This window comes from Antrostomus carolinensis, unplaced genomic scaffold (assembly GCF_000700745.2).
Source record: "Antrostomus carolinensis isolate BGI_N321 unplaced genomic scaffold, ASM70074v2 scaffold539, whole genome shotgun sequence".
In the NCBI taxonomy this organism is placed as follows: Eukaryota; Metazoa; Chordata; class Aves; order Caprimulgiformes; family Caprimulgidae; genus Antrostomus; species Antrostomus carolinensis.
In genome coordinates, this window is record NW_010338093.1 from 391,167 (window position 1) to 418,997 (window position 27,831).

The window sequence follows — 27,831 nt, forward strand, 5'->3', positions numbered from 1 at the left end:
CTAATGCAAAAAGAAAACACATAACTATCTGTTTCAGACTTTCATATCAGCCTCCTCACATTCCTTTTTCTCAGTACTGTTGTGTAGCTACTAAGTAGTACTTCCCTTGCATGATGCTTATGAGGAAAGGGTTATGTCTTAAGAAAGACAACTCCTCTCCACTGAGCATATCAAAATATACATATTTATAAGTAGATTTGTTTTGAAGCACAGTATTAGTGAGCCTTCCTTAGTTTTACTTCTTGCTACTGGAAGGTCAGTAACTGGCCTACTTATGCCATCTTCTGGATAATTACAGAACTGTCTTCTGGATAATTACAGAACAGGAAAAGCCTCTATCAAGAAGTATTAATAATTATCAGTGCCTTGAAATAATTTGCTAATTGAATCCCTGAAGTAATTTTCTTTCTTATTTTATAGAATTTAGAAAAAAACAAAAAGTGCTGAATTATTGATAACGTATCATATTCAGCTGTTATGAATAATCAGTAGATTGTACAAAAAAGATTTTTGTTTTGTAAGTGTCACCCCAGCAATATTGATATATTTAGTGAAGTTATGTTTTATGAAAAAATACTCTTTTTTTACTGGTATTTTACTAATGAGAGCCCCATTTTCTCAAAAGACCTGGTGTTCACCTCTTGGGGATAATCAGAAAGAAGGAATAGATGTTAGTCAAGTTGCATAATATGTTACTGGAGATAACTGTGCTGTGTGACACTCCGTTACTATTCTGATGCAAGTGCTAGAACCTGCAAAGAGCAGATGATGTTGTATGGGTTTCTGGAAATTGTAGCTATGCTATTCTTTTTATTCATTTAATTACACTTGCAAATCTCACATTGGGCAATTAGATCTGTCTAGGGCACAAGGAAGAAGGCTGAAGGGCCTCCACTGTCTTCTGTAGGTGTGGTTTGCTTCATTTTGCATAGTATAGAATGGTCATCTTGCAAATTGGGGTTTACTGCAGCATCCTAAGCAGGAAGGAGGTATCACAGGCAGAGCAGAAGAAATGTAGAGATTTATCCTTCTGAGTAAAACGTGTTTTGTGAGTTTGAGTTTCAGTTCACACCACACAGGATAAGTGGAAATAGTAGACCCTTACCACAAGTGTTAAGCAAAACAAAATGGGCATCTGAAATATTAAATATTCAGGCTTTTCAAGTGTCTTCTGTTTCTTGAGAAATGTGCCAGTCCTGAAGAAATGTGCATTCAGGATAGAATTAAGTAATTATAGTAGACATTGTGAATTATATTAATCCAGACATCAAGAAATACCCTGGTCAGATCCAGGTCAATGTGCCATGTTTCACTAACAGGGTTAGCGCAGCGGAGTAGAGGTTTCCATTTTGAAGACTTCTCATCACTTTTGAAAAGTGTGAAATACTGTGAGTGTGAAAAGCAGAAATGGCACAGGGAAGGGATGATATAGCATCTGCTTGCCTGTGTCTGCCCTCCATGTGTCTTCCCTTGCCTTTCCTCAATCACCAGCTTTCCCACCCGAGTGCAATTACAGGCTGACATGGAAAGACACATTGGAATGGCATAATTCTTCCATTATTCTCAGTCTTGAGCACCAGCATGTGCTAAGAAAAAGCCCATTTTCAGTTTCTTTGAAGGTGATAGTAGCTCTTGATCTGAGTAGAGAAACTTTGCCCCTACTACAAGTGCTACAACATCTGTTCCCTGCTTGCTCTCAGAAAACCTTGAGAGAAGTCCCCAGCTTGGCCTATGAGTTCTTTTGAAACACTAATCCAACACACTGTTACTAGGTGTTTAATTATTAGGACTGTGAAATACAATACCACCTAAGGCACTAATAGATGGAACTAATTATAGCCCACTCAGCACAGGGTTTACCTTTCACTTATAAAATCTCTTGTCATTTATTTCTCCTTTAAATGACTTCTTGTAATACCTTAATAAGGACAAATGGATCCTTCAGAAGGGAGAAAATGACCCCAAACTGGCACAGAAAGATTTGATTAAAACTTATACTCCTTCTGTGGCAGCCTAAAGATCCCAGGGGATCTGCCATTGCTCAGCAGTGTAGAAGAAATAGCAGACAAGGGAAACACTTTCTGTCTGAGACAAAAAGGTTTTATTGTTAATGTGCTGACATCCACTCTGTGTAGGACCATCCTGTGATCAGTCTTTCTTGTTTCCTTTAAAACTCAGTGTCAGAAGTTTGGTTCCGGTGTGATTAATTTCCCCTTTACTGATTGTGTGTCATTTACTTTTAAGTAAGATTTTTATAAATGAGGCAAAACAAAGACAGAGATGAAGACTGTGCGGAGATAAACATTTGTGCTGCTGGGACTCCCACTGACTTGGGCACAGCAGGGGCCAGAAGTAATGGGGATTCACAGGCATCATGATTAGACCTCTCACTGTGAACAGGTAATTGAAACACTAGAGCCCATCACCAGCATTTACAAAACAGCAAGCCACGAAGGTGCTTAGTTTAAAGCAGACCCAGAACAAACCAGAGGCTTCACACACTCCCTCTGCCATTAGGTACAAGCAAAGCATAAGCTGAGGCCATCGATAATGTACACTTGAGTTTGCACAGCCAGCACTCCTCTGACACCAGCCCTGGCGTTGTCCCCTGAGCGATGGCTATTTCTGTGTGGTTCTGTGGGCCATGCAGGAGCTGTCTGCCTGGCTTCGTGAGGAAGCATGATGCACAAGCAGAGAGGCCTTGGGAAGAAGTATGGCAAGTGGCCTTGACTAAAGGTCCAGTCCCTTGGCCCAGGTTTGCTGCCAGGCACTGGTGGAGAAAGGGGTACGTGTCAGGCAGGGACCCCACATCGACCTTCAGGTGAATATTTGAAAGCTCCCTCAGTGCCTGGGAATCTGATGGTTTGCTGTCACCCTCAGTGGAGATGGGGTAACAGCAGTTTTGAAGCCCAAAACCTTTCATAGTTTTTCATTTTAACAGTTCTTTTTCTTTTTTTTTCATTCAAGAGAGAGATAATTTATTCTAGCAGTAGCAACTGTGTGTTTGATCACATCTAAAGTTTTGGTGTTTGTAAGCATGGTGTGCTATAGACCCAACACAAGTTTACCTGAACAAGAAATACACAGAATACTTCCCCTATTATTTTTAATCTTGCATAATTTTCAGAAGAAATAGCAAAACACAGCACAATTCTAATCTTACTGCTTATAGTTTGCAATAAAAAGACTTTCTGGTTATTAGCAATGCTGCTAAATTACTGGCCTGATTTGAAGTCTTCTGTCTGGAATTATGAGTTAAGGACCATTTATCAGAGTAGTGATTTATTGTGTAAACAGATCCTGCTGCTGGTAATTTAGCTGCCTGCCACTCAGCCAAATTTTTTTATCACACTTGACTGAAGTTTCCAACCTTGAATTATTAGTTAATAATATCTGAGCAAATGCATAACTTATTGTTTAAGTAAACTTTGAAACAGAAGAACAGTTCTCTAGATACAGACGTAGTGCTTGCCTTAGGCAAAGCATTTTTCTTTTAGCACAAAATTGTAATAGAACAGAAGTAAAATTTGTGACTAATTACATCTCTTATTGCCTGTATAACTTACTTAATGGCAGAATACTATCTTCTGAGATAGTCTTTCCTCATTCATGGATTGTAACACAGAAATCCATCATGCTATAACTGAGTATAGGTCAACTGCACAAATTCAGATGTGTACAAACCTCAAAATTTAAAAGTAACACATCTGTGGTTTCCATATGGGGAAATTTGATACCATCCTTTCCTTATCATGTCATCTGTTTTATTAACAGTGTTTGAGGTAACCCATTAATTTCTTTATCACAGTGACCTGTAGCTAATTTAGAGCAAGCAGTTATTTAAATGAAAGGAATAACTATAACTTGTCCTCTGGTAATTCCCTACCATGTACAATAGTGTAATAATACTAAGAGCCACCAGATGCCAGCATAAGCAAACAGGCAGTACATAAGTGCCTGTTTTAAGCTAAAAGGCAAGTATGGTGCAGACCTCTCAGGTCACTCTGCGGTCACAGTCACACTAAGAGTAGAAGTGCACTTTCTTTTAGATTTTTCAGTGTCCTATAAAAATAAAAGTTCTGATCATCAAGTCAGAGCCGCATGGCACCGTACTAAAGTTAAGCACAGAATCACAGAATAGTTTGGGTGGAAAAGAACTTTAAAGGTGATCTAGTCCAACCCCCCTGCAGTGAGCAGGGACATCTTCAACCAGATCAGATTGCTCAGAGCCCCATCCAACCTGACCTTGAATGTTTCCAGAGATGGGGCTTCTACCACATCTCTGGGCAACCTGTGCCAGTGTTTCAACACTTTCATTTTAAAAAATATCTTCCTTATATCTAATCTAAATCCACCCTCTTTTAGTTTAAAACCAACACCCCTTGTGCTATCACAACAGGCCCTGCTAGAAGTTTGTCCCCATCTTCCTTGCAGGCCCCATTTCAGTATTGAAAGGCCATCATTAAAGGCCATTAATCTTGGATTTAAAGAGACCACATACTGGCCTAGCTGGTAATTGCCTTCTCTGTTCAAAACTGGCTTATTTCCACATGGAATTTTGACTGGAATTTCTATCCCAGTAGATCTGGTTTTTTTTTTCCTTTGCATGCTAAATTGACAATCCTTAGTATGAGATCTTCTGTTTGTGTAAGTCTGCACAGAATATGCCAAAATCATTCCATCATCTCTTCAGAGTAGAGTTGACCTTCCAGACACATCACATTCTTGGCTGCAGGCGTGCAAACAGTGTAGGCAGGAAAAATAAAAGGCCAGGTACTCATGGTGCAAACATACTGCAATGCTTTCTAGTGCAGATGGCTCTTTTTTTCTGAATTTGTCAGTGCTTCTGCCAGAAGCCTTTACAACACCATCAAGTAGTCACAGCCTTCTGAAATTAATTGAATGATGGAAATTGCTTCTGACAGATTTCTTCCAGAGCAGAAAACTTTGGTCCCAGAGTGTTCAAAAAATCAACAGGCAAATCCTCACTGTCAATGGAGAGAGAGCAGAAGGAGTTACTTCGCTCTAATTCTCCTTCCTCGGCATATCTGTAAGGTTCATAGATGTCTCCATAATCTTCCAGTGTGTTTTGGTAATATAGTTTCTAAAGAAGAGAAGAAACAATGCAAATCATCATGGAAACTCTCATTGCCCTTTCGGAAATGAAAGGAATTCATGGTATGCAAATGAGGTAGGTAAGCCAGGAGGTTACCGTGAAGAGAAGTCTTTCTCTGATAAGGAAAAGTTTTACTGAAGCTCTGAGCTGCATAAGCACCAGAGTTTCAACTTCCCATAGAGTACAAATGAGGCAGAAAGGAGCACTTGATTTCTCCTGGACCAAAAAGCTATGAAACAAACATGACTGCGTGGAGGCATGCAGTGTGGCCCAAGAAGGCATGGACAACAGACCTGTGAACATGCAGTGGCCAGATAGGACATGGCAAGAGGAACTAGGATTTCCCTGCTAGCACAGAAGAGCAGGTGACCAAACTTTCACCTGGCACAGTAACAGAAAGCATTTTAGCCCCATGTCTTGGTCTTGAAGAATTTGTTACAGGTGACAGACCCTAGCTTTGCAGTAACTGCTGGGTGATCAGCCAGAGGCAGCAAGAAGTCTAGGAGGTATTTTCAACATGGAAGTCTTCTATGTTTCCCCATCAAATATATCCCTTGGTTTTGATTGTAATGTTTTCCTAGATGTGGTCTGAGAGAGTAGCTGAAGCCATAGCAGGTTTCCAGTTTTGTAAGCCTTTTTTCCTACACTTACAAGCCAACCTGACAAAGGAGGGATTCAACATTAATTTCTTACCTGACCCAGTATTTTGTCCACTGTCTGTATGATGCAATGAAGGTGTCTTACTTGGAACGTCTCGTAACTAGTGTACAGGTCATCCTGGAAGACAGACAGGATCTCAGGTTTGACCAGCATAAAGTCACCTACTAACATTTCTTTCAGATACAAATAAATCCAACTATCTTTCTCTCTGTTACATCCATTTCTCTTATGCTGTCTTCTCCAGTTACATTGCAGCTTTTTCTGTTCAGGGACTGTTTCCTTTTATGAGTACATGCTCCATGAAGTCACCAACTGCAGGCATTCTTCATAATCTCCAGTAATGAAATACACTTCTTCCCATAAATTTAATGGATTCCTTTTCATTAATGGCACCAAACATGACCTCAGAACTTTATAATGTCTACTTACACATGTAATCCTAGCTCCTAACTATAGTCTTAAGGGTTGTGGAGTAGGGTTCTCACATACTTAAAAAAGACTATTTTACATTTTCTTTGCCTGCTGTAAGACAAAGATTGTTCTTAGAGTCTCTTGGTGATCACTATGTACTTATGAATAGAACACATGGCAGTCACCTACTGATGTAGACCAGAATTTCCTTTATCTATTCTTTACAATAAAAATAAGACATCTGTTAGAGAATACAGTACAGAAATCCACAGAAAAAACTCAAAAGCCTTCAGACCCCCAGAATTATATCTTGTAGTCATAAAAACACTCATAAATACTATCCACACGTGTTAAGTAGATGTTGATCAGCATGTTTTTGAACATCATTCTTCAGATATCTATCAATTTCATTTATACCAAGAATTGAATAAAATCTTGTGCACATCAATTCAGGTAATGTGACAAGAATTTTGGAAGAAATTACACTTGCAAGTGCCAGTTTCAAACTGAAAGCTGTTAGAAAAACATAAGTTGTCAACAGTATTTTAAACAGCAGTAGAATCTCCAACCAGTGCCACTTATTTCCTAATTGAACTACACTGCATTATTCTTCCCACTGTTATTAATACTAAGCCTCATTCTTGGGATTACCAATTTCTCTGGTATAAAAATGGGCATTTACATAAGGAAACAGGCAGTTACCTCAGCAATCTCTTCCTTTCCAGCCTCCACGGATACAGGTGGTAGAACAGCATGATCTGTAATATCCAGCTTAGCCTGCATATAGGGAGAGGGATGGTATCAGTAAGAAATTAAACTAGGCTGTGAAGGATCACACTTTTTTGCAGACTATTCCCCTTTTCACTTTCATTTACTTCCTTGTTGAAAACACCAGTATGTGCAGTGTGCCAAGAAATGATGTGCCTCCTCAGCTGTTGGATTCATCAGCAGGATGAGGCACCTGGGAAGGTCCTGCTGATACTGAAAAATGGAAGGAGTAATAATAGTCTGTCACCAGAGCTTCATTATCCAATCCATGCAGAACACCTCTCCCCCGATACACTTAGTGGCAAAAAAGCTTTATGTTGCTCAATACCAAAACCAGAAGAAACATAATAAAAGAGATGACTAGTACTAGATTCAGCCACACAGCACTGGTGGGGTAATGGGAATATATGCTTTTGCACTTACTTGAGATAAAGACGTTCTGCTCTCTTCATTATAGTTCATTAAAGTCTGTTCACCTTCTTGAGGTGGAACAATGGCTTTGCTTTTAGATCCCTGCATGTAAAACCGGCAAAGAAGAATACTGGAAACTATAGAAACAAGAAAGGGAACAGTGAAATGGGCATTATGAATAGATCTGTATGGCTCAGTACAGCAGGCTGGTGAAGTACCCAGCCCAGTTCCAAATGAGCTAACTTGGAAACCTCCAGCAATGTAGCTGTGCAGATGCAATGCTTGGCCTGGCATGGTTAGCCTGCTTTAGAAAGCCAAGCTGTTACCTCCACAAATAACAAGCTGAAAAATTCCAGCTGTTAGCATTACATTTCAGTTTTTTCAGTTGAAGTATTTTCTTTTTTCCTAGGTTACGTACTTGTATTGATTGTTTTTCACACAACAGTATTCCATGTTGTCTTCCCTTTGCCACTTCTCTATAATACACAGCCCTCACTTTTTCACATCCCAACCATGACTGTGGGTAAGTTTCACTAAACTTTCTAGTGTCTTTTACCCTGTGATGGATACCACCTTGGATACCAGCCTTGGATACCACCTTGCTCTGCACTACACTCACTTCTCTATAATACACAGCCCTTACTTTTTCACATCCCAACCATGAGTGTGGGTAAGTTTCACTAATCTGTCTAGTGTCTTTTACCCTGTGTGTAAGCCTTGGATACCACCTTGCTCTGCACTACACATTGTATCATAGTGCCTAGTCATTTGAAAGTTTTCTTGGCTATCAAAAAAGATCTCTTCAGTTACTAGATGGAAAAGGCAATGTCACAAAACTAAGGTCTTCCTAAAATTTGAAGAGAGAACAGGTCATGGACCAGGACACATGGATGGAAGCACCATGAAGAGTGCATGTATTAACTGCTTGCACCTTGACTACACTCTAACACACTAAGGCAAATGGTCTTTCCCAATAAGGCTGGTAGATTTTAGCACATGTTCATGAGCTGCAGTTGCAATGAGATCCAATGGGCAGATGACAGATAACTTGCAAGCATAAGTTAGGAGGTTACTTACCCAGTAGTAATAAGAAAGCTGTCAGTATTATTGCAATGGCACCACCTCCAAGTCTCACTGCTGCTTGTGGAAGTGGAGAATCTTTACATGTATGTCCATCTGGGCAAAAGCAGAGCCTAACATGCTGATTCTGCCTTGTAGAAAATCCTTGCCTGTCCTGAATAATGATGGGCACCAAGTAGTTACCTTGTGGGAGGCTTCTTAACATTAAAAGTTCAACTGACTCCCCTAAAAAGAAGACAAGCAAATTATTTCAAGACTCATAAAAAGAAGTCTGACATTCTACACTCCCTTCTGATGATAATCAAAGGGAAACTCATTTGCACCTCTTTTTCAAATACTTTTTTGCAGCCTTAATGCACCGTAGCAAATAGGACAAAATGACATCCCACTTTTTCACCTTGCTGAGCCTTCTGGGCAGAGATCTGTCCCAGTCTTGCTGCATTCTGACATAGCTGCACTGATAACCTCTAATATTCACTAGGTAGTTAATCAAAGGCAGAAGCAGTTCCTCAGCTGTCTCATCCTCCTTTCTGCAATTTGAGCACATTGCTTCTGGTCCTGTCCTCAGCAGAGATGAACACTGTAACTTTTTTTTCAAATTGCAGTAACTATATTTTGAAAGCTGTCCTTTCATGTCCTTTCAGTCTCATTGAGACTAATCAGGAACAAACCATAAAGGAAAGAGACAGTGAAATAACTAGAGGGCATGTAAGTGACAATAAAATTCTTACAAAGGACAGGAAAGGAATAACTCACCAAAGTTCCTTCCTAGTTTCCAGTTATGCTTCACATCTTCAGAGTCCTCAGCCAGCTCAAATGTAAATGGCCCAGAATGTGACTGGACCAGAGCAGACTTAGCTTTTATAATGAGAGCAGTCCCTTCTTTTTTGTCACACACATCTAACGAAGGAGCCACTAATGCTGGCATATGATCATTAATGTCAGACAAGTAAAGCAGGATGGTGCCAGTACCAGTATGTGGTGGAATACCTAGACAGGAGCAAAAGAAACAGAAAAAGACTCATAACGGGGTATGGACAAAAGCCAGTCCATTGGCAGGATCTCTGTCTGGTTTATGCTACTAGTCACACATAACACAAGTTTCAAACATTTGGGTATTCTGCACTCCATTCTCCACTTAGATCCTTAGTCCTGCTATCATTTTGTATCTAACATGAACCTCATCTCAAACAGTCCAAATACTGCTTGAATATTTTCTGACTGGCTACTTACCATGACCAATAGCATGAACAGTGATGGTATAGAGGCTGTTGTTCACATAAGGAGATTCTAGATCAAATTCTTTTGCCACAGTAAGAACTCCAGAATTCTCATCCACACTCAGCCAACCACCTGGGTCATGGGCTAGTTCATATCTTAAAAAGAAAGGAAAAAGTTACACGTGCCATATTTTCTTAAATGGATTTTGAAGAATGGAAAATTTCTACTGCTTCTTTCTTTGTCTTTTTGAGCTCTGTAGGTATTTTTATTTGTTAGTGATGCTTACTTTTGTTAACTCTGTGACAAGCCATGTGTTTGAACACAGGCAACAAACAGTCTCCCGTGCAAGTCCCCATACCTTGTGCAGGCCCATCAAAACTGTTCCTAGGGGACAAGAAAGTATCTAATTCCCACATCAGATTACCATTTTTACAGCCAAGCATACCTTAGTCCTTTCTATGGCATCAAAATTTTGTCATCAAAAGTAAAATATAAATAATGCAACCTGGTTTTAGGCAAAACTATTTTGAAGACAACAGAAGCGTTGAGCAACCAAGGACTGATTGCACCTTTAAATTATATCTTACAGAACCAGATATCTGAATCTACAGTAGCACAACAATAGTAAACGTACACCTCTAATGTATATGTTCATATAACTGTAAATATATATGTGTATGCATGTTCACATATGTATATATACCAAATTAAACTTGAAAACCTCTTTATATTCCTAAGCTGTTTCTTACCCTGAGAATTAGAAGCATCTCCACTTACTTTATCTTATTTGGCACACCATCTGGATATGTGGCAGGATACCTTCTAAATACTCTCCCAGGCTTCATTGAAACTTCCTTTTGAACAATAAGTATAGGAGGATGAAACCTAGGAGCATGTTGTGACTGTAAGACCTTGATGTTCACAGTTGTATTCGTGGAGTCTAGGTCTGAGATCATTACAATGCCGTTTTTACACAAGAAGAAAGGTTCTTCATTTGCTACAGAAATTACAAGTCTCATCTCAGAGTCATCTTCGTAGTTGAGAGGCTGAAAATCCCAGACAAAAGTCTGATTAGCAGTTATGACCTTTGGTTTGGCAGTCATCTCTATATACCTGGAACTCAGAGGTGAGCTGAGCTCACCAAGCTCAGCCAAGGTGCTAAGCTATTGGTCTTGTAATCAGACTGGCTGCACTACTCATTGCCATGCTGCAGCTCATCTGTTACTGCTCCTTACCTTGATAATACTCAAAATGCCTTCATTTGTGTCTGGATCCGTCTCAATGGTGAACTGTTCCTTCTCATTGCCTTTTGTTACTCTGTATTTTGCTCTCCAAGCTGGAGTGTTGGGAGAGTCTTTATCTTCCACTTGGAACCGTAATACAGCTGGATGTTCTTGACCTGCTGAAATCTGCAGCTGGTACTGGGAGGAGAAAGGAAAGATGGTGCAATGTAGCCACCAGCTTGCCTAACTTACACTCCAAAGACAGGCTAAGAAATGCCAGTAAAATCACCTGAGAAAAAAATATGACTTAAAAGATAAGATGATAATAAAATGTTATTTGTGACTATTTTCTTCATATAAATTAGTCACTGGTTGAGATCTGAAAATTCAGATTCTTGCCTTCTAATATGTAAAAATACTGTCCTTGCACCACAAATACTAAAAATGCTGTAAAGAATAATACATGTACTCAGAGGGAACAAACCACTGCTGTGAGAAGGCCGGGAATTTTACTAGTCTGGAGTTAACGATGATGAAGCACAGATTTCTTGTATAAGCCTGTTTTGGCAGGTTATGTAACCCTATTCCCTCAGGTCTTCCAAACACAATTCTGCAGGTAGGAGACCTACCATAATAATGCACTGGTAAGTGTGTTTGCTTTCATGGGTGACTTTGTACCCACTGTTGTAACCCAGTATCTATTCTTACTGTTCACAACTTCAAATATTTACACATACCAGTGCATGACATGCACTCTGGATGCATGCACTGGTTTTGGCTGGGATAGTTGATTTCTTCATAGTAGCTTGCATGGTGCTATGTTTTGGATTTGTGATGAAAACAGTGTTGGTCACATAGGGATGTTTTAGTTCTTGCTGAAGAGTGCTTACACAGCGTCCAGGTCTTTTTCTGTTTCTAACAGTGCCCTGCCAGTCAGTAGGCTGGGGGTACACAAGAAGTTGGGAGGGGACACAGCCAGCACAGCTGACCCCAACTGACCAAAGGGATATTCCATACTATATGGCATCATGCTCAGCAATAAAAGCTGCAGGCAAGAAGGAGGAATGGGAGGACATTCTGGGTTGCAGCATTTGTCTTATCAAGTAACCATTATGTGTGATGGAGCCCTGCTTTCCTAGATATGGCTAAACATCTGCCTGTCAATGGGAAGTGGTGAATGAATTCCTTATCTTGCTTTGCTTGCACATATGGCTTTTGCTTCACCTATTAAACTGTCTTTATCTCAACCCACAAGTTTTGCACTTTTACCTTTCCAGTTCTCTCCCCCATCCCACTGTGGGGAGTGAGCGAGTGGCTGTGTGCTGTTTAGCTGCCAGCCAGGGTTAAACCACAACAATGTGTCAATTTGCAAATTATAAAAACAGTCTTTATGGGACCAGAGCCAAAATGGGACCAGAGCCTGAACACAAATAGCTCTTATCTGAATTCAAGTGTAGCTGCCTACTTGTTCACAGCTTTTAACTCCTCACAGCCCTCTTCATGCCAGCAAGCTCAGTTGCTCCCATTCATACAGCAAATGTTCTACCAGCACCCTCAGAGAATATGCCAGCAGAAGCGTTGCTACCCCACCAAATTGCCCCATTAAGATGTACTGAGTTTGCAGGCAGGCAGGTTTAGGGCCATTGAGGAAATGGGTCATGGATCAAAACTCAGATCTTTCAAGAGTGGATTGTAATCAGCACCTTAGCTTCTCCGATGTTAGAACAAGCTAGTCTGTCAGCATCCTTATACTGATAGTGAGACAAAAACCTTCCAGTGCTGTACACAGAAAACAGTTTATCACCGTCAATTGTCAAGCATTCTCTTACTGTCCACATTTATTTTAAGAGATAGTTCTTCTAACACCCAAAGCTCATTTGTACATATTTTGGCCTGATTCTGTAAGTGTCTGAGGGTTCCCATTTCCACTGCTGAATGTACGTAGCAGCTTGAAGGACTGAACTGTGTTTAGAAAGGCCCTGTAAAGTAGTAATGTTTTTCCTTACATTATCACTAGTAAATACAGGGAGGTGGTTGTTTGCATCTTCAACAGCTACATTCACTGTTGCAGTAGATGATAGCTGGGGAGTTCCACGGTCGCTGGCTTTAATCAGAAGTTTGAAAGAGTTGCTAGTCTGGAAAACAGAAAGAAGGAACTTACAAACTCAGTTCAGAAGCAGTTCCCACCACAAAGCTGGATGTGAGACTGTCCCTCCCCTTATACCTGGTTAACATGTACTTTACTGTATCATGCATTAAATGACAAGAAGCTGCCATATTTACATTACCTTATAATCCAAGCATTCTGACAGTTGTATCGATCCTGTGCTAGGATCGATATTAAATGTGAACCCATCTGTACGGGGCATTTGCATACTTAGAGAATAGGACACCTGAGAATTCACAGTGCCATCTTCATCTTTGTCCACAGCAGTAACTTGGAAAACTGGCTCATCTAGGATGAAGAATTGAGACATTAATAAAAGTGTTTCGTCTTGACATGGAGTTTCTCGGGCCTGTCTTCAGGTTCTTGGACACACAAGTCCTATGAACACCCATAAATTCTCCTGTGGCTATGGTTTTCCCTGCATAGACTCTGGCCTCCACCTCATTTGGGTAAAAAATCTGCCTAAAGCACTGTTAGACAACAGAGAGACCTATCACACTCCTGAATTTAATTTATCAAAAACATTCACTAATTAGTTATGCCAGCTTCTCAGACAGAGGAGTTGGCACCATGCCCCCATGTCTACACAACCCAGATTAAGTCTTTGTAATTCTAAAACAGTGTGTCTAACCATCTTCTGCAAAGCAATATGCATGTGCAGGTTCCAGACCCACGGTTCAGATTAGTCTGTTAAAGTCTTGGCTTGTAGTAAGAAGAAATATCTTAGGAGTTTTTCCAGAATGTCTTTAATATTATGCTAATATAGGTGGAGGTTAAGCAAACAAGAAGAGGCAGGAAATAGTCCTTCAGAGGAAATAGTCCCTAAACCTATGAGTGTTTAGGTAAAACCTGGGGAGAAGAACAGATTTAGTAAGAAAGGAAAAAGAAAGACAAAGGAATTAAAAAGACAGCAGTCATACACAAATCAGCAGTATCCCTTGTTCAGATGGCACTTACTTTTACTGTGGTTCTCTCTTATTGTAACGCTATATTCCTCCTTGGGAAATTCTGGTGCATTGTCATTAATATCTTTAACCTTTATCATGAAAAATAAAGGGCGGTCCAACGGTTCACCAGTTTTTCTGTACACAATATCGAAACGTATCTAAATGAGTAACGACAGAGATAGCAGAATGGAATGAGTAGTATCATTTAGATATCAGAATGGAGCAATAAACTTTCAATTTTGAAGCTGCTTCAGTCATGTATGGCTAGCATTTGGCTTTGAGTTGCATCAGTAAGTCATTATTTCGCTTTTCAAAGGTATTAGATTCATAATGGTCACCCTGTGCATTTAACAGTACTTTAAAAAAAACCCAGTACCTGGAGCTGGATCTGGGTTGTTTGAAATGATTGTCTAATATAAAATACATAAATACCCTTGGGGCCAGACATAAGAATGCTTCCACATGTGCTTCCCAGTTCTGAAGTGTTTATTTGAGTAGTTCATTCAGTTTTCTCCAGCTGCATTTCTATTATGTTTTGGCTTCATATCCCTGAACGTGCAGAGGATTCAATTCTGAATGCTGAATTCTCCTTTGCTACACTTATTTCTGCTTTAAAACCAAGTCCAGAGTGTCTGCCCTGGAACAGCCATGTGTCCAGGGAGAGGGAATAGAAAGCTGTCCAGAATTTATCCTTTCATTACGGAGGGCAAGACCTTGCACAGAAAGCCACACGGAACAGTAACTATCAGCTGGGTACAGTTAACCCACCGAGACACAAATAGAAATCACCACAGAATAAACATAAGGAGACCACAACTGAAGATTTTTTGCAAGAGGAAAACAAACCCACACTCACATATTTCGTTCATACACTTGTTATCACATTTCTTCTGTTACACTTATTGCTTATTAACACTTTTCTGCTTTTTAAGGAGAAACATATGCTTACTCTTATGTAAAGTTACTGTAATAACAGCTTTGCAGCTCCTTCAGTATTATCTTCTTTTTTTTCTTTTTTTTGGTAATGCATAACTATTTGCTTCCATTCTCTTGATTAGGAGATTTTGGGTTTATAACTCAGTGTTCTGACCACTATAGCTGAAACATACTTTGAATTTCAGGACAATCTTTTAATTTTTTAGATTATGATCAAAGATCATAGCAAATATAAGATAGAAAAGTAGTGTACAGCTATTTGTGGACATCCAAACATGCCACAAAGGTTTATAACAGATAGTGATGTGGAAGTTACCCTATCTCTGCTGAGATAATCATCTAACATTCATTTAGAGGTTCTAAATAAGAAAAGGAGGTCATAAAAATACACACTTAAAATTCTTATAGGTATGTCTCATTCTTGTAAAGCATTTAGCCATGAGAAAGCAATCAATATTTGCAAACAGTTTTAATTATTTTTTTAAAGTGTGTTACCTGAAAAGCTGGGGTCTTTTCCCTGTCGATGGTACGATGTACATACACGTGTCCATTTGCATCGTCTTCTATAGAAAATAATCCAATCTCTGGAGGTTGATCTACCCCAGGTCCACTGATTAAATATTTTACTGATGTATTAAATGATTTGTTATTGAACAGCTTTTGAAAAGAGAAGTAGCACAAGTAAGTAGGGTAGACAAGACAGAAATAAAAAGACTTTAGACCAATTTTCTTGCTACCCAACTTTCTTTGCAGATGGGGCCTTGCTTGCAGGCTTAGTCTCAGCCAACTCAACATCTTCCTGGGCTGCAGCATCACTACTCTCTGCACAAAGTGCAGGTACACAGCTCTGTGGAATGACTCTCTCACTTCTCCCACCCTATAGTCTTCTTTTCCCTGAGTATGCCTGCAGCTTCCCCTAGAAAGGAGCAATGTATTCCCCACACCACACAGTTCTGCCCAACTCTGTGTAAATAAGACAACTTTAAACAAATAAGTTCTTTTTTAAAAGGTGTTGTTTGATGTGCAATTCTTGTCCTCTCTTGCCTTTGGTATTTTATTGCACAATCTGTGGTGATGAATACCTTGCTGAAGTTCAAGAAGGACTTCTACTAAAAGGTTGTTTGTACCTGTCCAGCATATTTTGGGAATGGTCCTTTGTCCTCCTCTTGGATATCAATGGTGGTGATAACCCAGGTCCTTTTAGTACGCTGTAGAGGACGTAGGCTGTCTAATTGATAAGAATCTATCCACTATTGAATAAAAAAGTGTATTTAGTGTCATAGTTTACATAGTAACAGTTGTGTCTCTGTTATTATTTAATATTGACTACAAACCTGAGTACTCTTCTTTCGGATGGCTTGTGTTAAAATGGAGTTTTCAATTTTGTGAGAAAAACTGTTGGCAGCAGTAACCTTGTGGAAAAAAAAGTGATTGTGAGAAGTGTGGTTAACTAGAAACCATTGATATGTGTTCTAGGAAACATAGAAATAGTCATAGAAATTGGCTTCACAAAAACATATTGATTCAGTTTTGACAGCACTCTATGAAATTGTATCTAACCCTGGAAACTCCACAAATATAATCCATCCCATTCCAAATGAATTGGCATGAGAGTTTGGATACTAATTTCTCTGGTCAAATGATGCCAGTCCCAGAAACATACAAACACTGCATCTAACAGTCCATGGTATTATCTCTATGGCTTTTCCCAAACCAAGTATCTCCAGTTTTTAAAGTATTCACCTCTGTCTCTCTGTGTCTAATGTTCCTTTAGAAGTTGTCTGGTATTGATAGGACATAAATCTACTACTGGAAAAAGTTACATCTGGGGAGTGTCTCAGGTTCTCAGAAACTCTGTTGTGTGACTCTAAGGGTCCCAAACATAGCTGATTTAGCAGAAGATGAACACTGGACCAAAGTCTCTACTCCAGATGAGTAAAATAAATTGTTGAGAATGGTGACTGCACCCTAATTGGCAGGATTTGCCCTTTTATAAGCACAAGCTTGCTGCACTGGCTTCAAACACTGCTTTTTACTTGAAATCTTTCAGCACAAAGGAGTGTGACAGTACTCAAGTTTCACTCTTGCTGTTAGCTCACAGGTAACTTGTACACCTTCCTCATTCCCCCTGCTTCCACTGGAAAGCTTGGGGGTTCATGACTCATTCCATCAAGTATCTCCACTGGCATTTAAAAAAAAAACAGAGCTCTTCCTGTCCAAACTTGGGCAAAGTTCAGGCCTTTGCCTAGCAACCTTTTTCTGAAGAAAAACAATACTTTCAAAATTGCCATGGTTATAAACTCGCTGAGCAATGAGGGCTCACCAGTAATGCCTTGGAAGTGTTCCATAAAGCTGCTGTATGACCTGGGGAAAACCTCTCTGATGTAAAAACAGCAAGGGAGGCTTTCACTTGGCCCTGGCAGTTACCACCTTTGTTCCAGGTTCAGCTCTGCCAGCCGGGTTTGTCAGTGCTGGACTCCCCGGACCAAGCTGCTTTCCCCTTGGAGTGTGTGTAGGCACTTGTAATTATAGTGGAAGCTTTAATTGTGTATTTTATGGCTTTCACACTCCTCCATGTGCAGCAGCTACACAGCAATGTCTCGGGTCATTGCCGTATCGGTTCCAGACATTGTCACTGCTAGAAAGGAACAACCCAGTTCAGGCCCACGAGCCCCACAGAAACACTCATGAAAATGCTGCTGCATTACGGCAGGGGATCATTAATCCAGAAGAGTCAAGGTGAGGCACCAGTGTCTCTGCCAGCACCAACACCCTGGTATCCACAGCAGGAGAAGGGGGCTCCCGCTCCTGAAAACCCCCTTCCAGGACCCCTGAACCCGGGACCAGGGCACAGAGCAGCCACCCTTTCCCTTGGCACCTCGTGGGGACACACAACAGCCTCCGTACGGCCCGAGCCCGCGTCCCCATCCCGCACCCACCTGCAAGAGAATCAGCAGCGTGGCAAGTAACTCCATGGGGCACGGGCAGCCGAGCCGAGCGGGGCCGCCCAGGGAGCTGCAGCTGCCCAAGTTCTTCCTTGGAAGTTGAGACAATGACTTGTGACTGTCCAAATTCTTCTCACTAAGTAGTTACCTGCCGTGCCACCGGCAGTTGAGCTGTCCCAGAGGACAGGGGAATATTTCCGCCTCGTCAGACAAAAGAATAATAAAAAAAAGGGCCTGTTAATTCTGAATAACTGAAATGGCTCAAAGCAAAGCTCAATCCTCCTTTAGTGGGTTGGGTTTTTTTCAGTCAGCTGGCAGCTGCCACTTCCAGTTTTATGCAAAACAAATGTGCCATTACCTCACTTTTATGACCATTATACAGCTAGTATAAAACACATGGCCTTCCTTGACTGTTACTTGGAAATGCTATTTCCTAATAATTTCACAGTTGTTTACAATAATTCAAACATGCAACATTAATGGCAGCTGATTTTATCTGCCATGCCCAGGAGGGCTACTTTGATAATACTTCAGACTTTGAACCAAGAACAAGTTCTGTGAAAGCTTACTTGAAAGCTGATATAACAACACTAGATTGTCCTGTTCAACCCAAAAGCCATCAAGCAAGTATGAAATTGTACACCTGAAGCTGAACTTCCCACTCAGCTTATAAAAAATACATTTTAAATAAAACTACATAAAGAAGCAGGAAATGAAAAATTAAGTCTTGTAAAACCATGTAAAAAGAAGACTGAGTGGCAGAGAGTATGGGGAAGGTCCTGGCTTCTATGAAAACAGCTTTTACAGCATTTTCCATTTTCCTGTATTACTTTTACTGGGCACAAGGAGGTTTATTCTTTTTGAGAACTGGAAAATAATGAATTTAGGGTTCTGGAAGTTGTGAAAGGAAGACTTAGGGAAGAACTGATCTTGTGTTCAGGGGAGAAGAAAAGCAGTAGATCATGGCAAATAGGTCACAACGTTTTAAATAAAAGTGGGTGTGGGGAGGAAGGCAGGCAGATGATCTTCTGAGTTCACTGTTAAGAGGATAAAAAGTTACAGGTTTAAATAACAGCACAGTATAGGGTGGTTCAGGAAAACCTCAAACAGCAAGAAAGTTCTCATCGTAAAATTCTTGTGTGATATCTCACAGAGGAGTTCTGTAATGCTTAATATAAAGATTACAGGAATAGCAAAGCAAAGGGATTTTCAGCAATAGGAAACGCCATGTTTTTTCCTTTGAATCTCTCTCCATTTTCCTTTTGATTAGTCTCAGATGAACATATGAACATGCAGTGTGTGAAATTAAGTTAAACATACTTCTCCGTGTATACTAGCAACACGAGAATGTGGATCTCTGCAAGCATCTACACACGTCTTTGCTGTTCTTTGGATCATGCTCTAAGTGTTCTGGAGATTATAACAGAAAATGTGAAACCATTAGTGCATTTTTTTTTTTAAATGTATTAATATGATGAAGTTTTTCCCATTATTTTCACCTATTATGATGCCTTAACACAGCCATTAGAGAAATGACTGTCATGTGGAGTAGAAATAATCATACAGCTTTAACTAGGTAGCTCGGCCATCAGCAGCAGTACAGCTGAGATATGCCCAGCTACAAACTCTGTCCTACACTGCAGTAAAGAAACTCTTTAAAAGAAAAATTCAGAGATGCCATCTTGTGGCTGATGAAAAAAATACAACTAAGTAACAAAAAAGGCAGTATCTCACTTTTAATATAGCAAATATACAGTAACTTTGAATTACAAGATCACTTTCCAATGAAATTACTAGCAAAAATATCCACAAAAAGTTCAAATAAACAAGAACACATGATTATCAACATCAAAAGCTGGGCTGCAAATTCTCAGTTAATCGAGTTCCAGTCTGCCCATATATAGTGGTCTGTTTAATTATTTTTCAGAAGAAAATTCACTAATGCAAATAGAAACAACAAAGGCTCATTACCTTTAAAATAAGGCAAAAAAATCGTACATTATAGGCAATTTCATACTGTAGAAATTTCAACTATAATATCAGCTCCAAAAAAGGTACCACATACTGGCAGAAAAAACCTGTCAAAATATTCTCAGACTTCTAACAAGATCCTTGAAATAGCAAATACAAAATAAAATTTACCTCCAACAAGAAATGAAACACAGAAAGGACACAAGCACTAATGGGATTATGGCATAATTAAACAGTCTGGAGCCAAACAAGCCAGTTTAGCCCAATGCAATAAGCACAACCATCCTGTGCAGCTTCATACCCCTCTGCCATCAGCTTGGGCACTGGCAGCACACAGGAGGTAGGGCTGGGAGCTATGGTCACAGCATCCTGGGACAGGCATCGGTGGGAGATGAGAGCTCCCTACTTCTGGCAAACCTGTTGCTCTAAACTCAACTTTCTCAGAAAGAATAATGCTGAGCCTTTTTGCCTCTGTGAGAAGTACTATCACCCCATGATCCTGAATTCACACCAGCAAATGTAATCTCTCATTTGGAAAGAAAAATACAGTCCACTTTATCAGCCTTAACAAAGCCCCATGATTTAGGATACTGAGCCAGCAGTAGGGATTGATTGGAGTCTTCCTTGCAAGGCTCTTCCACTTGAGGAAGATGTGAAGCCCCTCTTCCCAGAATGCTACACACTGCTCACACAGCGATAACCCCTCACTGGAGCGTAAATTCTGAGTGGGTAACTGCAGAAGCTCGATACTGTACTGCTGACAGAATGGGGATCTGGGGGCAGCCTCCAGCAACTGCAGAACTGCTGTACAGAACTGAGAGCTACCATGAGGTGAGGAGGGGTTGTAAAACTTTAACCACAGTATTTTACTGCAGAGATGCAAGTAATGGAGAAAAAAGAAACATGTCAAGAGAAAAACAATATTGTTTTAAAACTCTTCATGTTATGCATTAAAAATACAGTATAGCATTACTAAGAAAAACAGTTTATACATATTGGAGTAAAATTCTGTTTCTTCATGTCTTTGTAACAGGGTAATTTCACTGAAAACAACAGAGTTGTTCAAGGTTTATACTAGTATAACTGAAGTAGAATCTGGCTATTTATTTAAAATGCAACCTGAGTGTATCTGTTTTGTAGGTAGTACTGCATAACATTAAACCTTTAAATTATCTAGAAAAAAAATAATCACTGTTTAAATATTTCACATCACAGTAAACTTGTTCTTCAAGAAGCATCATCAATGATAGGCTTAGACACACACACAATCATATTGCTAAACATACTGAAAAAATATAAAAAGCCACACAAACACTGTGCTGTGGAAGTATTTTAATTCCAAACTGAATTTATTTGATGGAATAAACTTTTCTGCTATATTCAGAAGTGCTTTTAAAGACAATATCCATCAATACAAAACGAAGGAAACATAAACCATAGTCCTCTTCATAAAAGGAACTCTTTTTATCTAGAACATAGTCAAGTTAAAATGGAAGCAAAAGTGCTGCCGGATAAAATCCAACGCTTGCAGGTCTGCTTATGCTGAGAACTGTTTGTTGAAGCAAACATAGAATTTCTGTTTCTGTATGTGAACAAAGACAACTGTGCAAAAAGTATCAAATCAATGAACAAAAATTAGTCTTATGTGATTATCGTGCAAGACAAACTTGACCAGATCACACCCAGAGCTTAATGATGAGCAAGTATTCAGACTCATTTTAAGTGGCATCACCACCTCTACTTGCTTAACTTTTTAGTTAAAAAAAAAGGTCCATTGCATTCAGGTCCATCAGATCACAGGCACTACGTTAAAACTAAACTTTCCAAGGTCTCTGAGAAAAAACTTTTCTCAGTGCCAATCACCTTTGCTCTGGTCAAAGCTGACTGAAACACTATTTATTTATTCTTTAAGAAGTGACCATGCAAAATGCATCTGTATCTACGTGCCCTCCTTGTAACCTAAGAAAGCATCAATATAGAGTAATATTTCAGAGGAAAATTTAGCATACACTAATACTCTGTGCTATAATACGCTAAATTAATTACTGCAACTAAAAGAATTTGTTTAAAAAAACTGTTATTCTGATTATTGACTTAATCCTGCTCACCTTGTTTTTGGTGTTTATAACAGTACACTGAAACAGGGAACTAAATAGTGCACTGAAGTGGCGCTTATTGGCAAGAGCACTCCTACGAACTGTTAATACTGTTAATGTGAATCAGGAAAACTTGATTAATGAAGGCTTGTAGAATTTGTTCAGAGCTTGAAATACTAGCACTGGATGCAAGAACCTTTCATCTAAATAAAGCTGAAATACATGATGAGTCTGGAATAAAACAAAAGGATGAAATAGCAACAATAGAATGTGCTGGTCCTCTGCAGTTGCTGGTGTTCAATGCCATCCTCAAAAGTTTCACCACACCTCTGACACAGCCAATTTATTTGATCTTTGAGCATGTCAGATTAAATTTCACTTTAATTGCATAGAGCTGAATGTACATGCAACTACAATTCATTTTAACTGTAACCTCACAAATACTGAATATGGAAATATAATATTGTATATTACATTTGTTTCCTTTATCAATTTAAAATATCACATTTGGTCTTCAGTAGACTAGGAAAAAAAAACCACTAAAAATATTTACTAGACTATTCCTGAGCAATGTTTTTATGTACTGTAAAATACTCTAGTTTATTACTACATTTATTAATATTCTCACATTTTAAACTACGTATAAATCCATGCTTTGAAAATTTACAAAGCTGAAGATCTGATAGGGACAACGAAAGAGTAGAAACAGCTAAGCATCTTAAAACCAAGATGAGATCAACAAGAGAAGTGCAATTTAATTATATACATAATGTACTCTTTAGTATTTGCTACTTTTTAATTTTCTATCACAACATGAAGGATCCACTTGTAAATTCTGGTCCATCAGACCTCAGCATACTTCTCATAAGCAGTTCACTGTGACTGGTGGCTGATGATGAAGTTAATGCTGCTCAGTATTTCATTTTATAATGAAAGTACAAAACATCCTCTAGAACTTCAGCTTTAGCAAGGTCGTGTCCCCAGCTGCTGTGATTGATTTGAAATCGTTAACACCTGAACTGACACTTGAACACTCAGTGAACTCTCCTTCATATTCTCTTGTATCTTATAGACACAAGAGAAAACAGAGGGTCCAAGGACAGGACCCAATCCTGGTTGTACAATTTCTTTAATTTCTTTCTGTCAGGTATTTTCCCCTGTCACTTCACTAAACCTTGAAACAAGAAACCAAACTAACTGAAGTAGACTGGACCATGGGATAAATAATAGTCATCTCAGGTGATGAAAATATATATATTTTGTTTTTAATCAAAATACCTTTTCTTGAACTTACAATAGCCTTTAAATTCATGCCCTAAGAGTCTATTTTTATGTTTTGAGAGGATACTGATTCTGAAAATCAGGCCACAGAGTCTCTAGTAATAACCTCATTTTGCATTAATGGTAAATATCCAAGTGCAATTTTAAATTTTGTCATTTCCTCTAAATGACAAAAAGCATCAAGGCTTACAAAATGAACTTCAAGGAAAGTTGTCTATAAACACAGTGAAGATTTCTGGGTATAAAAATACGCATCCATTTTCTTAATCTATTGAAGCTGTCTGCTCCCTAATATTTTTTTATCTTAAAAAGAATCCTTTCTGCATTAAAATATTTCAAAACATTATCTCCATTCTTCTTCTTATCAAAAAATATCTAATTCATCAAAAAAAATCCAATTCATCATCTTCTGTGAAAAATTAGTTTGACTTTGCATAGATAAGCATGCTCCATTATTTTATAAAAACAGTTGAGCCCCTTTTCCATCAGAAAACACCATCCAACCTGTCTCACAAAATAGCACATCTGTTCAAAAAAAGAGCATGGATCCTGTTCTCTCAAATACACCCAGGTAGTAACAAACACCACAGGCTTCAATGGACTTCAACTGGTGCAAATAGGAGGTCATGTTATAATTATATATTTCTCTAAACTTTTATACTCTGCTGTTGTTAACTTCATTGAGCAATTGTAAATATTTTTGAGGAAAGACCAATGGAAGACACTTGCCTTCAGGGAAAAGATTTCCTGCTGGCCTTGCTGGTATAAGATCAAATGTATTGAAATGAACAGTGCTGACCTAGACCCATGCATCAAGAACATATTTTCCCAGATCTTCCTATGAAGAAAACATGACCCTTCTGCATTGGCCAAATGCTTTCTAGCAGTCAAGAAGCATCAACATTTACTAATGAATTGTTCTTCATTTAAAATTGTGTGATGTTTGCTTTGTGCCATTTGTTTTTATTTTCCTGTCCCCTGCTGGTTTTTTAGAAGGAACACAATTGTTGGCATTACCATTTTTCTTTGGATTTGTACACACGTATGTTTTTAAGCCTTTGATGGGAGCAGCTGAACCATGAAATACTGGGGTTTGTTTAGGGGGTCTGATATTACCAACACTTTGAATTTTAGAACCGTTCTCAGAGGGCTGCATATTGAGGAGCTGTGGCTTTGTAGTTGGTTTTTTTTTCAGTTCACTCCTTACTTCACCAGATTGTCTCTGAGAAGACAGTGCACATCCCATTCTCTCAGAAAGTTTCAAGTGACCTGGATGAGAATGTAACCGGTGACTTTCTTCACAGTATGGATCTCCCCTGTGACCTGAACAGCTTCTAGGCAGCTTTGTAACGCTTTCATGGGGAACCACGTGCTTGCTGGGCAAAGGGCTGAGCAATGCTTTACCTTTGCCAGGGCTTTTTAGGGTCCGGATGGAGCTGGGAGCAGTCTGTGGCCTGGCTTTGGCTGCCTTTCCTTTCTCATTCTGTACAGTCTGCATTTGCAGCCATTCCAGCTGCAAAAGGCGATCAATGTACTTCTCTAGAAATCCTGTTGGCTTTGGTCGAAATTCAGTTTTACCCTCTACATGAACAAAGATGGCCAGTTGCTTCAAGTCCCATGAGTTGAAAGGGGGTGGGAGGAAGTCTGGGTAGTAATATTCTGATTCTTTAAAACCCGTATCTGGGACATATTCCAAACAAACTGGATCAATTTCTTCAGCTCTGAGAATGAGTTCTGGTGGTGTGCAGGGAGACGGGGGAATGGGAATCCTTTCTGAATCAGAGAGATCACTGGCACTATCATCTTCGGCATCTTTTTTAATAATTTGTACTGATTCAAAATCAAGAAACATTTCATCTACAGATGCTTCTTGCCATTTAGAAGAGCATGGACCAGCTTCAGAAACATGCTCTTCATGATTCTCTTCCAACTGTTCTTTTCTACTGCAATAAAAATGTTGCATTGGGACATCTTTAACCCTACAGAAGCTACCTTGTGTGCTGCCCTTTATACTAGGAGGGATCCTGTGCAGAAAGGATTCATTTTGCCTTCTTTCTGGGAGACTCCTCTTTGGTCCTTGTACTGTGTGCAGTGATGTGCAAACACTCGTGATCCTAAACAAAAAGACAGATCATATCCTGTTAGAATGATTAATATCTTTGGAACAACAGTTTACAAAGGTCTTGCTACGTCCTTCAAGGACATGGATCTACATGAATGAAGCTTAAATTGGTGTGGACACTTAGTAATGAGGTAAAATTAATATTTTTTTGGCAGAGATAACACTGCCTACTACTGCTTTTTTTGTTTTATTTTATTCTGATTTTGCCCAAGAACTCACTAAGTTTCCATATTGATAACTTAAATTTGTTGCCCTCATAAATGCAGAATTCTGGGACCAGTTAAGTCAAAGGCAAAATAAAGAAGCCATGATCTCATCACAAGCATTTTCTATACCAGTTTGAAACATCTACAAATTAAACAGACAACCTTAAGATAAATTTACCTTTTCGGTTGAGGATTGTCATTCAGCTGGTTTCTTCCCTTCTTAAAAATGCTTGGTGGGTTACCATCTTGAGTGTCATGGGAGGTCTGAAAAGATAGGAAAGTATGTGAAGTTATTAAGGAACTGACATAAACTAAGTACCCTTTTGCTGTAAAAAACAACAACAAAAAAGAATTATTTACCTTTTCAATGGCACTTGATACATTTTTGCCTAATCCTCCAGGAGAAGATTTCACATGAGAAATTGGTTTATTTAGTCCTTTGGTGCTCGGATGGCTTTTTCCATTACGGTAACTAGCAAGGATTAAACAGAATAGCACATATAAATAGCAACATATACAATAATCAGAATGATGAATTGTATATATTTAATACAATAGAAGTTTAGAGTGCAATTCAGTTTAAAGAGAGAGAGTTGATTGCAACTATTCTTAGACTTAAAGTTCATCAGAACTGTGTCACAGTCAGTGAATAATTCAATCAGCTTATATAATAATAGAACTTGGCTCTTACATAGAATCCTCTATCAGAGGATCCCAAAGTTACTTTGGGGATAATAAATAGTAACTATTAGAGACTACATATTTAACTATTAATTTCTATAGTACCTGGTATATGGCCCTACTGCAATTTAACAAAATTAATTATAAAGTGCAATATGAAGGCCACTGCAAGCCAGATTTTTCTTGTCTTTCTTATTTGCATACTCTCAACAAAATTTAAAAGTATATTCCCATTAAGTTAAGGAGTGGAAGTGAGCTGGGAGCATACAGTCTATGCTGATATTAATACAAAATATTTCACAACAAAAGCACAAACAAAAAACACCATTTCATGTTATACTGGGGTTGTGGAAATATTAGGAGGAGAAAAACTCATAAGCAAGCAAAAGGAATGGCATTACTGATCTGGAGAGCTTAAAACTAAAACGCATATTTCCTCAATTAAATCAGATACATTTCCCTGGAGAGCTTAAAACTAAAATGCATATTTCCTCAATTAAATCAGATACATTTCTGTGTAAGCACACAGAATCATTAAATCAATGTCTTCTGTGAGAATCAGAAAACAGTGTTCTACAAACAAGAAATATTACTAATTTTAAAAAGGAAAGCTTTATAATGTCATTTTAGAACAGGAGTAAGCAAAGCGTGCCCTCCTGGTCTAACCTAGTTTGACTGCAGTTCAGCTAATTTGTCAGGCTGTACATCTTGGTCTCAGTTTTTATGTCAGTATAGTTAGATTTTGTGTTAAAAAAAACATGATTTCACCAATTCAAGATCTTATAAAAGAATGAAAATGTCCTGTGCCCCCAGCATTGATGCAGTCATCTCCATCACTTTGTGACCTGCACGATCATACTGCACAATCATTTCTGTTGCAGCAGATCAGAGGAGAGGATGAGAATCTGAACAGTACAGCCATGCACTTATTAACTGCTCCACAGTACTCAGCGATTTCTGTCACTAGAAAGAGAGAAAATAATTTCCTTACTTTACCATTCCTTTGTGGTTTTCATTGATTTGGCTTTCCTTTTTCTGTGTCTCTCTGTGCAGTAATAAGGGATATTCTTGAATGCCTGGTCCCATTATTACTCTTTTTAAAGGGTATCTGCACCTTTATTTTTACATAATCTTCAAACGACTCCAGTTTTTCAGGTTCGTAAGACACAGAGTATCAAACGCAAACATCACCATGTCCTAGAGATGCAGTAAACAAACACCATGCGATTCCTCCCAACACCATTTATTTTTAAAGCCATAAGATAAACATTATCAGCTACCAAACGGTACTGGAAAACACTGTCCCCTCCCCCAGAGCTCGTTTAATGGGAACCAGCATCATTCGCCTTACTCTTGCCGATCCATGCCGAGCTGTCATCGCTCCGGGTGCTGAAAGGAGGAGAGCCCAGCAGAGAGGGAAGCCGTGCTCGCCCTCCCAGGGCACAGCTTGGCCACTGAGGCTGCAGAGCACAGCGGGCCAAATCCAGCCAGGGCAGACTGCTGCAGGCTGTGCTGGGGGAAGCCCTGATCCTGCTCCTGCTGCTGCAGCCAGCGGGCACAGCCCGTCGTCAGCCCCGCTACCGCCGCGG

At 39.2% G+C, this 27,831-nt stretch overlaps 2 protein-coding genes across 2 annotated transcripts; both read right to left on the reverse strand.

Moving 5' to 3' along the window:
• Nucleotides 1-4,894: 4,894 nt before the first annotated feature.
• Nucleotides 4,895-17,915, reverse strand: CDH26 (cadherin 26). The gene is made up of 15 exons (XM_029086851.1): nucleotides 17,880-17,915; nucleotides 16,275-16,352; nucleotides 16,068-16,190; nucleotides 15,436-15,597; nucleotides 14,015-14,162; nucleotides 13,179-13,345; nucleotides 12,897-13,025; nucleotides 10,903-11,088; nucleotides 10,445-10,713; nucleotides 9,680-9,822; nucleotides 9,203-9,436; nucleotides 8,444-8,671; nucleotides 7,379-7,503; nucleotides 5,810-5,893; nucleotides 4,895-5,104 (listed from the first exon to the last, which is right to left on the reverse strand). The coding sequence occupies exons 1-15, from the start codon at nucleotides 17,913-17,915 to the stop codon at nucleotides 4,895-4,897; spliced, it is 2,322 nt and encodes a 773-aa protein (XP_028942684.1).
• Nucleotides 17,916-24,018: 6,103 nt separating this feature from the next.
• On the reverse strand, nucleotides 24,019-27,328 carry FAM217B (family with sequence similarity 217 member B). Its single transcript, XM_010175403.2, has 4 exons — nucleotides 27,234-27,328; nucleotides 25,922-26,033; nucleotides 25,740-25,825; nucleotides 24,019-25,347 (listed from the first exon to the last, which is right to left on the reverse strand). Exons 1-4 carry the CDS (start codon nucleotides 27,326-27,328, stop codon nucleotides 24,156-24,158), a joined length of 1,485 nt encoding a protein of 494 aa, XP_010173705.1. The 3' UTR covers nucleotides 24,019-24,155.
• Between the last annotated feature and the right edge of the window lie 503 nt (nucleotides 27,329-27,831).

Coding starts and splice junctions, on each gene's coding strand:
- CDH26 (XM_029086851.1), bottom strand. CDS start 17,915: ATGGAGTTACTTGCCACGCTGCTGATTCTCTTGCAG. Junction 13,346..14,014: donor AAGAGAGAACCACAGTAAAA/GTAAGTGCCATC, acceptor TCTTCATCCTAG/ATGAGCCAGTTTTCCAAGTT. Junction 13,026..13,178: donor CAGAATGCTTGGATTATAAG/GTAATGTAAATA, acceptor TCTGTTTTCCAG/ACTAGCAACTCTTTCAAACT.
- FAM217B (XM_010175403.2), bottom strand. CDS start 27,328: ATGGGACCAGGCATTCAAGAATATCCCTTATTACTGCACAGAGAGACA. Junction 26,034..27,233: donor AACCACAAAGGAATGGTAAA/GTAAGGAAATTA, acceptor AATCCTTGCTAG/TTACCGTAATGGAAAAAGCC. Junction 25,826..25,921: donor TATCAAGTGCCATTGAAAAG/GTAAATAATTCT, acceptor CTATCTTTTCAG/ACCTCCCATGACACTCAAGA.